This window comes from Nerophis ophidion, linkage group LG08, assembly GCF_033978795.1.
Source record: "Nerophis ophidion isolate RoL-2023_Sa linkage group LG08, RoL_Noph_v1.0, whole genome shotgun sequence".
NCBI classification, from domain to species: Eukaryota; Metazoa; Chordata; class Actinopteri; order Syngnathiformes; family Syngnathidae; genus Nerophis; species Nerophis ophidion.
In genome coordinates this window covers 47,236,716-47,248,922 of record NC_084618.1, presented here as the reverse complement: position 1 = coordinate 47,248,922, position 12,207 = coordinate 47,236,716, and the positions used below count along the sequence as shown (strand labels likewise).

The window sequence follows — 12,207 nt, the reverse complement described above, 5'->3', positions numbered from 1 at the left end:
CTTATGAAAACATATTCGTATCATATGAAATATAGTGTCATCTTTGTGGTCAGCTCTTTTAGAGGTTGATAACTTCATAACTTCTGTCTTACAAATGACCAGCGTAATTAAGCAGACTGGTAGAGGAAATCACTACGTTAGAAACCTATATAGTTACTATTCTATGTCACATTTTGACTACACAAAGCAGACATGGGAAAGCATCAAAATGACAATATCACATTGTGTAACAGTAAAAAACATCAGCAATAAAAATGTCTCTGCAGGTATTATACCAAAAAGAAGAAAAAAAACAAAAAACCTTTCCTGATGGCTTTTAAAGAGCCAATAAAAAAACCAACAAGTCCACACTCATTTTAAGCTTTACTTTACTGGGTATATACAATGTGGAATTTTAAGGACGTTTAGTGATAGACTTAATATGTGTGCCTCTATACTAAAAAACAATATTTATCCACACAAAATGAGCTCTCTCAAATCAATATTATCATGATGACACAAGAAAACATCTAGTACATTGTGTGCATTAGAAGAACAAATGAGTACAAAGGTGTGATGAAGACTTTTGCAAAAAATGATACATTGCTGTTTAAAATGCCCGTACAGGCAAAAGACAGTATGAACAGGCAGGCAAGTATAATTGTGTGAATGCTGCCACACTCATGCTACTGTGTAAAGACTACACAAATACAAGAATAAACATTTGAGTAAGAAAACACAATTGAGTAATGAGTTGTGCTAAATGTCATACAATTGTATATGTTAAGATGCAGACTGTGTGACAAGTTCCACTTCCAGTATTAGTTCAACGAGTGTTGGCACATCAACGCCATGATCACAATGAGCCAGTAATGTGTGTTTGTGTCTGTTCCTGAGAATCACCACTGCAATTGCCTCTTTGGTTTGATATATCATTGTTACTAACAAGTCTCTTTATATATGGCTGGCCGCTGGTCGCATTAAAATAAAGAAATTATTCTAATTCTTTGGTGTTCAGAGATGTTACAGTCCTCAATTAGTGTAAGTCATAAAACGTTTGGCATGTTTTCCTCTATCACATCTGTCAGCACTCACTGACATTTTCTGAGATCATGTAAAATGTCTAGTTGGCTGATTACATTCATGTGTGTACATAGCAATACAGTCTCCAAGCAGAAACAGCCTATTTGCAATACTTTTTCTACACCACTTGTTTTACTTGAAGTTCGGTAGAATTCCTGCTCTGGAGGAGTAGGTTACGGACGGTATTATTTAGTTTGTAGTACTGCTATAGTTCCAATGGTCTGAGGTTTCACACAGAAACTACAGGACCCGGGTAAGGTTCTCCTCCACACCAGAAGTCCTCTGGCTGAGAGACTTCTAAAAGCCACATCTCATTTTCCTTCCCCTCCTTCTCTTCCTGTTGGTCCTGGTTGCCCTTTTCGCCTGTTCCTGCAGGGTCAACCTGGATTTGCAGAACTCTGTAATAGTGACAGTCCCGTCCAGCATCTGGGTCGTATGGTGGTGCCAAGATATCCAGGAATGCAGCTGGTCCGTCCACAGCCTCCACCTGGTGGAGATTATCCCGTTGAGGTGTAAGGAGGCAAGGTCCGCTGGTCTCAGAGTACTCCGCTACTGAGCGAAGCACAGTGCGCCACAGGGAATCGTTTTGGTTTGGAGGCAGAGGGGGATCAAACCGCGGTGGAGCAGCACTGACGGGGTGACCACTTTCTACTTTGTCGAAGCACCTGATGCTCACCTTTCCATATATGACCTTAACAAGAGAGGAAAAACATTTAAAAACTTTTTCCAATACATTTCAGAGATGATTTTAATTTCAGACAGACCAAAACAGATAATTCTATAATTTTGTGCGAGAATCTATAGTAAAAAGTTCATGTGCCACTGTGGGAATAGCAGCATTTTACTGCATTTACACTGTCAAATACAAAAATTTAAAAAAAAGTGGTTAATTGATCAGTAGCAATAATAGGGAAATTAAAAATATTTAAAATACAGTTTATTAATCACAAAAAGTCATCCTATTAATCATGTATACACAGATTAATCCTGCAATTTATTTTAATTGTACATGCTTCTTTATCATAGCCGCTTCAGTAGCAATAATAAAGCAGTTTAAAATACCTAAAATACAGTTTATTAATCACAAAATGTCATCCCATAAATCATGTATACACGTAGATTAATCCTGTATTTTATTTTAATTGTACATGTTTCTCTACCATTGTCGCGGTGGGTTACCTTAAAGGGGAACTGCACTTTTATTTGGAATTTTGCCTATCGTTTGCAACCATTACGAAAGACGTAGCGACGAAGGTTTTTTTAAAATGCTCCAGCACCCCTCCGCGACCCTGAACTGGACAAAAAAAAAGAGCAGCCAATTGGAAGTTCTCTATTCCGCTCATACAACCCCAATTAAAAAACATCCAAAAAGTGATATTGTTATTATAAGCGCTAACGAAGACAAACTTTTTATAGCGGCGACGTGATCATAAGCTTGTGTGTTAATGTTGACATGACCGACTGATCAGCTGTTTCCTAATTTCCTTGCTCGTCAAACTTTACAACCGGAAATGGCGATAATGACACGAAGACGCTTGCTTCCACCTTCCTTTTCTTTGTGAGAATTACGAGTCATTCTTCATATAATCTGAGAATATATGAACATCCTAGCAATCGGCATCCTAATGACAGCAGACAGTGTACAGTAAGTGATGTTTTATCATGTTTGTTGGTGTTAATTAAGTCTGCAGTGAGTAATAGTAAGTGATGTAGTTGGGGGGAAAAAGCAAAGGTTATGATGCCTTTTTGAAATTAATGTGCCGCTTTTGCTTAAAGTTATCTGTATTGCAAAAACGACAATTCAGTAGGTTATATTGAGCCATTAAAAACTACGTTCCGGCTACGTTTGTAAGCAATTGTTTCCCATATTGAGACAATTTATAGCAAACAACATCAAAACAAGAGGATCCTTAAAAACCTTGAGCATCCCGTTCATGCCCAGGTGGTCATGGAGCGGTATGGAGGCTCTGGTCCTGAGCAAGATTACCCCAACAATATTTTTTTTAAATGCTCCAGGACCCCTCCACGACCCTGAACAGGACAAAAAAGTGCAGCAAATGGGAAGTTCTCTATTCCGCTCATAAAACCCCAATAAAAAAACATCCAAAAAGTGCCAACAACACTCTATTTACATTTCAAGACTTGAATATCAAAAGAATATTAGTAATATTATTATTATAAGCGCTAACGCAGACAAACTATTTATAGCGGCGACGTAATCACAAGCTTGTGTGCTAATGTTGACATGACCGACTGATCAGCTGTTTGCTAATTTCCTTGCTCGTCAAACTTTAGAACCGGAAATGGTAAATGGGTTGTACTTGTATAGCACTTTTCTACCCCTTTTTAAGGAGCCCAAAGCGCTTTGACACTATTTTCACATTCACCCATTCACACACTGATGGAGGGACCTGCCATGTAAGGCGCTTACCAGCACCCATCAGGAGCAAGGGTGAAGTGTCTTGTCCAAAGACACAACGGACGTGACTAGGATGGTAGAAGGTGGGCATTGAACCAGTAACCCTCAGATTGCTGGCACAGCCACTCTACCAACTTTGCCACGCCGTCCCCCTAAATGGCTATAATGACAGGAAAACGCTTGCTTCCACCCACCACCACCCTTTTCTTTGTGAGAATTATGAGTCATTCTTCATATAGCCCGAGAATATATGAACATCCTAGCAATCGGCATCCTAATGACAGCAGACAGTGTACAGTAAGTGATGTTTTATCATGTTTGTTGGTGTTAATTAAGACTGCAGTGAGTAATTATAAGTGATGTAGTTGGGGGAAAAAAGCAAAGGTTAAGATGCCTTTTTGAAATTAATGTGCCACTTTTGCTTAAAGTTATCTGTATTGTAAAAACGACAATTCAGTAGGTTATATTGAGCCAATAGAAACAACGTTCCGGCAACGTTTGTGTGCAATTGTTTCCCATATTGAGACAATTTATAGCAAACAGCATCAAAACAAGAGGATCCTTAAAAACCTTGAGCATCCCGTTCATGCCCGGGTGGTCGTGGAGGGGTATGGAGGCTTCGGTCCTGAGCAATATCACCCCAACAGTATTTTTTTTAAATTCTCCAGCACCCCTTCACGACCCTGAACAGGACAAAAAAGCGCAGCAAATGGGAAGTTCTCTATTCCGCTCATAAAACCCCAATAAAAAAACATCCAAAAAGTGCCAACAACACTCTATTTACATTTCGAGACTTGAATATCAACAGAATATTAGTAATATTATTATTATTATAAGCGCTAACGCAGACAAACTATTTATAGCGGCGACGTGATCACAAGCTTGTGTGCTAATGTTGACATGACCGACTGATCAGCTGTTTCCTAATTTCCTTGATTGTCAAACTTTAGAACCGGAAATGGTAAATGGGTTGTACTTGTATAGCGCTTTTCTACCCCTTTTTAAGGAGCCCAAAGCGCTTTGACACTATTTTCACATTCACCCATTCACACACTGATGGCGGGAGCTGCCATGCAAGGCGCTCACCAGCACCCATCAGGAGCAAGGGTGAAGTGTCTTGCCCAAAGACACAACGGACGTGACTAGGATGGTAGAAGGTGGGGATTTAACCAGTAACCCTCAGATTGCTGGCACAGCCACTGTACCAACTTCGCCACGCCGTCCCCCCTTTTCTTTGTGAGAATTACGAGTCATTGTTTATATAATCTGAGAATATATGAACATCATAGCAATCAGCATACTAATGACAGCAGACATTGTACAGTAAGAGATGTTTATCATGTTTGTTGGTGTTAATTAACTCTGCAGTGAGTAATAATAAGTGATGTAGTTGGGGGAAAAAGCAAAGGTTATGATGCCTTTTTGAAATTAATGTGACGCTTTTGCTTATAATTATCTGCATTGTAAAAACGCCAATTCAGTAGGTTATATTGAGCCAATAGAAACTATGTTCCGGCAACGTTTGTGTGCAATTGTTTCCCATATTGAGACAATTTATAGCAAACAGCATCAAAACAAGAGGATCCTTAAAAACCTTGAGCATCCCGTTCATGCCCGGGTGGTCATGGAGCGGTATGGAGGCTCCGGTCCTGAGCAGGAACACCCCCATACTGAACATCTCCGTCTCGCAGATGTGCATGTAGCTCACCGGGGGCTGCTGCTCCGCTGTACCGGATGTCACTTTGGATTCCCGGGGAGATATTTTGAGATCCGCTGCCCTGATAGCGGTCACTAAGGAGTTCAGTTCTGCCTGTTTTTCGGCAAAGTTTGTATTATCTACGTTGCTCGGGTATTTCAAACATTTAAAGGTCATAAAAGCTTGCTTTGCTATCTTCTGAATGAGAGGAGTTTTGTTGTTTCGCGGCATTCTGTAAAGGGGGGGGGGGTAACTTAACGGATCACAAGCTGCGCCTTTGCCGCCGCAAATAAAACCCCGTCGACTGCCTTACAGGTTATTCAATGCCAAGAAAAGTTTCCCGGGGCATATAGGTCCACGTTCTTGAGAATAAAATACCAGGCTTCAGATGAAAGACATGTTTTTTTGTGGTGATTAAGCCGAATTTCATCCTCAAACATTCTCCGTCCTCTTGTCATTTTCCACCCTCTTCCAGGTTCTCTGCGCTCACAGAGACTGCGCAACAAAAGCAAAGCATCATGGGAAAAGGAGTTTTATACACATATATTATAGTGGCTTCATGCAAATACAATAATCATCACGTACTTTTATTGAACATTCTTGCAATTTTATTAAGTAATTAACACGTCACCATCCAATACCATGTGAACTTTATCAAAACATTCAAATATAGACTTGTAGTATATCCATACAGACTACATATCCCACAATTCCTCAGAACGACTGCCCAATGCAAAGAGGAAGGGCATAAAGGACATTGAACTCAACATCTTTTTTTTCCTGACGTTCCTTTCCTGTCACTTGGTGACATTTCAGAAAAAATGCAATGAATAGTGACTTGATATACAGTGACCATTACGTTCGATTTATTTTAGACATAGACTAAGACAAACTTTATTGATCCATCGGGGAAATTGTTTGAAAATTTCAGCATCTTCTATGATCTGCTGCCACTCCTTCAGACACACATCAAAACCATGCGGTTGCAGTGCACGCTCAAACAGTCCACAAACAACAAGACAAACCCATAGGAAAAGAAGAGGGAAACATTAAAGAACATAAACGATATTGGGTAAAATTCAGGCTGGTATTGGTGATACCAAAACTTTTTGCAAATTACCTAATATGTTTTGTAAAATGTAAAAATATGTGTAATTCAATTGATAACATACTGCATAAAATAAATCTATATGGAGGCTGTAAGTACCATTGAGGACATAGTGGTCATGTCCTATGTATTTTTTTAAGGGGCAAGTTAAAGGCCTACTGAAATGAGATTTTCTTATTTAAACGGGGATAGCAGGTCCATTCTATGTGTCATACTTGATCATTTTTGCGATATTGCCATATTTTTGCTGAAAAGATTTAGTAGAGAACATCGACGATAAAGTTCGCAACTTCCATCCATCCATCCATTTTCTACCGCTTATTCCCTTTCGGGGTCGCGGGGGGCACTGGCGTCTATCTCAGCTACAATCGGGCGGAAGGCGGGGTACACCCTGGACAAGTCGCCACCTCATCGCAGGGCCAACACAGATAGACAGACAACATTCACACTCACATTCACACACTAGGACCATTTTAGTGTTGCCAATCAACCTATAGTTCGCAACTTTTACTCGCTAATAGAAAAGCCCTACCTTTACCGGAATTCGCAGATGATGACTTCACCCGTTGAGGGCTCCTCACATCCTCACATTGTTTTTAATGGGAGCCTCCAACAAAAAGAGCTACTCGGACCGAGAAAACAACAATTTCCCCATTAATTTGAGCGAGGATGAAAGATTTGTGTTTGAGGATATTGTGGACTAGGGGGAAAAAAAAAAAAAAAAAGCGATTGCATTGGGACGGATTTAGATGTTTTTAGACACATTTACTAGGATAATTCTGGGAAATCCCTTATCTTTCTATAGTGTTGCTAGTGTTTTAGTGAGTTTAATAGTACCTGATAGTCGGAGGGGTTTGTTCACGGGTGTCTTGAGGCCAGTGTCTGATGGAAGTCGACGGCAGCTGTATGGACGGCACAAGCTCAGCTGATCTCCAGTAAGTGCCGACTTTTTACCACACTTTTCTCACCGAAAACTGCTGGTTGACATTTGGTCGGAATCAATGTTCGCTTGACCGCTCTGATCCATAGGAAAGCTTTTTAAACAAGGAATGTGTTAGTGTGGCTAAAGGCTAAAGCTTACCAACTCCATCTTTCTACTTTGACTTTTCCATTATTAATTGAACAAATTGCAAAAGATTCAGCAACACAGATGTCCAAAATACTGTGTAATTATGCGGTTAAAGCAGACGACTTTTAGCTGTGTGTGTGCGCAGCGCTAATATTTCCTAACAGTCCTTGACGTCACGACACGTCATCATTCCGCGATGTTTTCAACAAGAAACTCCCAGGAAATTTAAAATTGCAATTTAGTAAACTAAAAAGGCTGTATTGGCATGTGTTGCAATGTTAATATTTCATCATCGATATATAAACTATCAAACTGCGTGGTCGGTAATAGTGGGTTTCAGTAGGCCTTTAAGTTAAAGTTAAAAAGTTAAAGAAGACAAGAAGAAGATGATAAAACTGACTGCAAATATACTTTGTGTGGAACATTGTGTGTGCTGTTCGTCACAATGCATCCTCTCTTAGTATACAATATTTGGTCATGCACAGCTGAACCCGCTACAACTTCAGACATCTTGACACAATGAAGTCCACTTTTACTTTAAACATCATCTAATCCTAAATGTGCCATCAACATAACGTAAACATTAAATTATACTGACGTCAATGATGTTGGTTTCACCTAAAGGAAATTGATGTGAAACACTGTCGGTATACAGAGGTATATACAAGACATTGCCGAAATCCATTGTGAAGGGCGAGCGTCATCGTTCACGATAGCGCTAGATGTAATATTTTCGAACTGCCCAGTGTAAAATAACATTGCAACGGCTGTGATACGATGCAGACATACTGTGAGTCATTAGATAAGAAGTCCTAAAGTCGTTATAAGGAGCAAACCACCTTAATTGGATGTAAGAATCCGTACAAGATCGACAAGTCTGAATGGCGCACAGTCTTCCCAATGTCTCATACCCGGACTTTGTGAATTATACTTAATTGTTCAACTCAGACCATTTTACACTTTGAAGGACTTTCAAAATTATACGAGTCTAGAAACCTTTGAGTTCGTTGTTTCTTGATGGATTCGTGACGTTTGTGTTTATCTCTGTAAGCTCAGTGGACATTGTGTTGTCAAGCCAGGCAGAGTAATGGACTCTCAGAAATGATCAGACCCTGGATGATCAATTTAAGGTCATGTCAGCACACTGTGACTGTAAGGAAGGTTTGGGAGAATGTTGTTCTCATGTCGCTTTGGTTTCATGTGAAGGCCACAGTCCGAATGAGGGACGTGAGTACTATTTTTTTAACAATACAACTAATAGCAAAGTTTTTCGACAAGCACATCAAGTTAATGCAAAGTGGGGCTGTCATTTATTTTAGATTTTTACTTACAACATTTTCTCAAATATCTGAAAGGAAATTAGAACAAACACGACGTCGTCAGCACGATACATTTCGGTTGATTGCAGCAATCCATGTTCTTTTTTTCAGCCGCCTTGGTTTGTCCAGAAATACGCTTAGAAGCTATTAATACCTCTCCATCCATCCATCCATCATCTTCCGCTTATCCGAGGTCGGGTCGCGGGGGCAACAGCCTAAGCAGGGAAACCCAGACTTCCCTCTCCCCAGCCACTTCGTCCAGCTCTTCCCGGGGGATGCCGAGGCGTTCCCAGGCCAGCCGGGAGACATAGTCTTCCCAACGTGTCCTGGGTCTTCCCCGTGGCCTCCTACCGGTTGGACGTGCCCTAAACACCTCCCTAGGGAGGCGTTCGGGTGGCATCCTGACCAGATGCCCGAACCACCTCATCTGGCTCCTCTCAATGTGAAGGAGCAGCGGCTTTACTTTGAGTTCCTCCCGAATGGCAGAGCTTCTCACCCTATCTCTAAGGGAGAGCCCCGCCACACGGCGGAGGAAACTCATTTCGGCCGCTTGTACCCGTGATCTTATCCTTTCGCTCATGACCCAAAGCTCATGATCATAGGTGAGGATGGGAACGAAGATCGACCGGTAAATTGAGAGCTTTGCCTTCCGGCTCAGCTCCTTCTTCACCACAACGGATCGGTACAACGTCCGCATTACTGAAGACGCCGCACCGATCCGCCTGTCGATCTCACGATCCACTCTTCCCTCACTCGTGAACAAGACTCCTAGGTACTTGAACTCCTCCACTTGGGGTAGGGTCTCCTCCCCAACCCGGAGATGGCACTCCACCCTTTTCCGGGCGAGAACCATGGACTCGGACTTGGAGGTGCTGATTCTCATTCCGGTCGCTTCACACTCGGCTGCGAACCGATCGAGCGAGAGCTGAAGATCCCGGTCAGATGAAGCCATCAGGACCACATCATCTTCAAAAAGCAGAGACCTAATCCTGCGGTTACCAAACCGGAACCCCTCAACGCCTTGACTGCGCCTAGAAATTCTGTCCATAAAAGTTATGAACAGAATCGGTGACAAAGGACAGCCTTGGCGGAGTCCAACCCTCACTGGAAATGTGTTCGACTTACTGCCGGCAATGCGGACCAAGCTCTGGCACTGATCGTACAGGGAACGGACCGCCACAATAAGACAGTCCGATACCCCATACTCTCTGAGCACTCCCCACAGGACTTCCCGAGGGACACGGTCGAATGCCTTCTCCAAGTCCACAAAGCACATGTAGACTGGTTGGGCAAACTCCCATGCACCCTCAAGAACCCTGCCGAGAGTATAGAGCTGGTCCACAGTTCCACGACCAGGACAAAAACCACACTGTTCCTCCTGAATCCGAGGTTCGACTATCCGACGTAGCCTCCTCTCCAGTACACCTGAATAAACCTTACCGGGAAGGCTGAGGAGTGTGATCCCACGATAGTTGGAACACACCCTCCGGTCCCCCTTCTTAAAGAGAGGAACCACCACCCCGGTCTGCCAATCCAGAGGTACCGCCTCCGATGTCCACGCGATGCTGCAAAGTCTTGTCAACCAAGACAGCCCCACAGCATCCAGAGCCTTAAGGAACTCCGGGCGGATCTCGTCCACCCCTGGGGCCTTGCCACCGAGGAGCTTTTTAACTACCTCAGCGACCTCAGCCCCAGAAATAGGAGAGTCCACCACAGATTCCCCGGGCACTGCTTCCTCATAGGAAGACGTGTTGGTGGGATTGATGAGGTCTTCGAAGTATTCCTTCCACCTATCCACAACATCCGCAGTCGAGGTCAGCAGAACACCATCCACACCATACACGGTTTTGATAGTGCACTGCTTCCCCTTCCTGAGGCGGCGGACGGTGGTCCAGAATCGCTTCGAAGCCGTCCGGAAGTCGTTTTCCATGGCTTCCCCGAACTCTTCCCATGTCCGAGTTTTTGCCTCCGCGACCGCTGAAGCTGCACACCGCTTGGCCTGTCGGTACCTGTCCACTGCCTCCGGAGTCCTATGAGCCAAAAGGACCCGATAGGACTCCTTCAGCTTGACGGCATCCCTCACCGCTGGTGTCCACCAAGGGGTTTTAGGATTGCCGCCCCGACAGGCACCAACTACCTTGCGGCCACAGCTCCGATCTGCCGCCTCGACAATAGAGGTGCGGAACATGGTCCACTCGGACTCAATGTCCAGCACCTCCCTCGTGACATGTTCAAAGTTCTTCCGGAGGTGGGAATTGAAACTTTGTCTGACAGGAGACTCTGCCAGACGTTCCCAGCAGACTCTCACAATGCGTTTGGGCCTCCCAGGTCTGTCCGGCATCCTCCCCCACCATCGCAGCCAACTCACCACCAAGTGGTGATCGGTAGAAAGCTCCGCCCCTCTCTTCACCCGAGCGTCCAAAACATGAGGCCGCAAATCCGATGACACAACTACAAAGTCGATCATGGAACTGCGGCCTAGGGTGTCCTGGTGCCAAGTGCACATATGGACACCCTTATGTTTGAACATGGTGTTTGTTATGGACAAACTGTGACGAGCACAAAAGTCCAATAACAAAACACAACTCGGGTTCAGATCCGGGCGGCCATTCTTCCCAATCACGCCTCTCCAGGTTTCACTGTCGTTGCCAACGTGAGCGTTGAAGTCTCCCAGTAGGACAAGGGAATCACCCGGGGGAGCACTTTCCAGTACTCCCTCGAGTGTTCCCAAAAAGGGTGGGTACTCTGAACTGCTGCTTGGTGCATAAGCACAAACAACAGTCAGGATCCGTCCCCCCACCCGAAGGCGGAGGGAGGCTACCCTTTCGTCCACCGGGTTGAACTCCAACGTACAGGCTTTGAGCCGGGGGGGAAACAAGAATTTCCACCCCAGCCCGTCGCCTCTCACTTCCGGCAACGCCAGAGTGGAAGAGGGTCCAATCCCTCTCGAGAGAAGTGGTTCCAGAGCCCTTGCTGTGCGTCGAAGTGAGTCCGACTATATCCAGCCGGAATTTCTCGACTTCGCGCACTAGCTCAGGCTCTTTCCCCCCCAGTGACGTGACATTCCACGTCCCAAGAGCTAGCTTCTGTAGCCGAGGATCGGACCGCCAAGTGCCCTGCCTTCGGCTGTCGCCCAGCTCACAGTGCACCCGACCTCTATGGCCCCTGCTATGGGTGGTGAGCCCATTGGAGGGGTGACCCACATTGCCTCTTCGGGCTGTGCCCGGCCGGGCCCCATGGGAACAGGCCCGGCCACCAGGCGCTCGCCATTGTGCCCCGCCTCCGGGCCTGGCTCCAGAGGGGGGCCCCGGTGACCCGCGTCCGGGCGAGGGAAATCTGGGTCCATGATTTTTCTTCTTCATAAAGGTCTTCGAGCTGCTCTTTGTCTGATCCCTCACCTAGAACCTGTTTGCCTTGGGAGACCCTACCAGGGGGCTTTATGCCCCCGGACAACATAGCTCCTAGGATCATTGGGACACGCAAACTCCTCTACCACGATAAGGTTGCAGCTCAGAGAGGAGTATACCTCTCCCA

General features: G+C 44.6%; 1 protein-coding gene across 2 annotated transcripts; it reads right to left on the bottom strand.

The window, feature by feature from the left end:
- Nucleotides 1-351: 351 nt before the first annotated feature.
- On the bottom strand, nt 352-5,666 carry adoa (2-aminoethanethiol (cysteamine) dioxygenase a). Of its 2 annotated transcripts, none has more exons than XM_061908704.1 (2): nt 5,076-5,666; nt 352-1,753 (listed from the first exon to the last, which is right to left on the bottom strand). In XM_061908704.1, exons 1-2 carry the CDS (start codon nt 5,406-5,408, stop codon nt 1,292-1,294), a joined length of 795 nt encoding a protein of 264 aa, XP_061764688.1. In that variant the 5' UTR covers nt 5,409-5,666; the 3' UTR covers nt 352-1,291. The 2 variants fall into 2 exon arrangements, with proteins under 2 accessions (XP_061764688.1, XP_061764689.1); XM_061908705.1 differs by having other exon boundaries at nt 5,190-5,666.
- Between the last annotated feature and the right edge of the window lie 6,541 nt (nt 5,667-12,207).

What these genes read in the sequence shown, in the direction of transcription:
- adoa (XM_061908704.1), bottom strand. Translation starts at nt 5,408, where the DNA reads ATGCCGCGAAACAACAAAACTCCTCTCATTCAGAAGATAGCAAAGCAA. An exon ending in GCATGAACGGGATGCTCAAG is followed by an intron (nt 1,754 to 5,075) that starts GTTTTTAAGGAT and finishes TCTCTTGTTAAG; the next exon opens with GTCATATATGGAAAGGTGAG.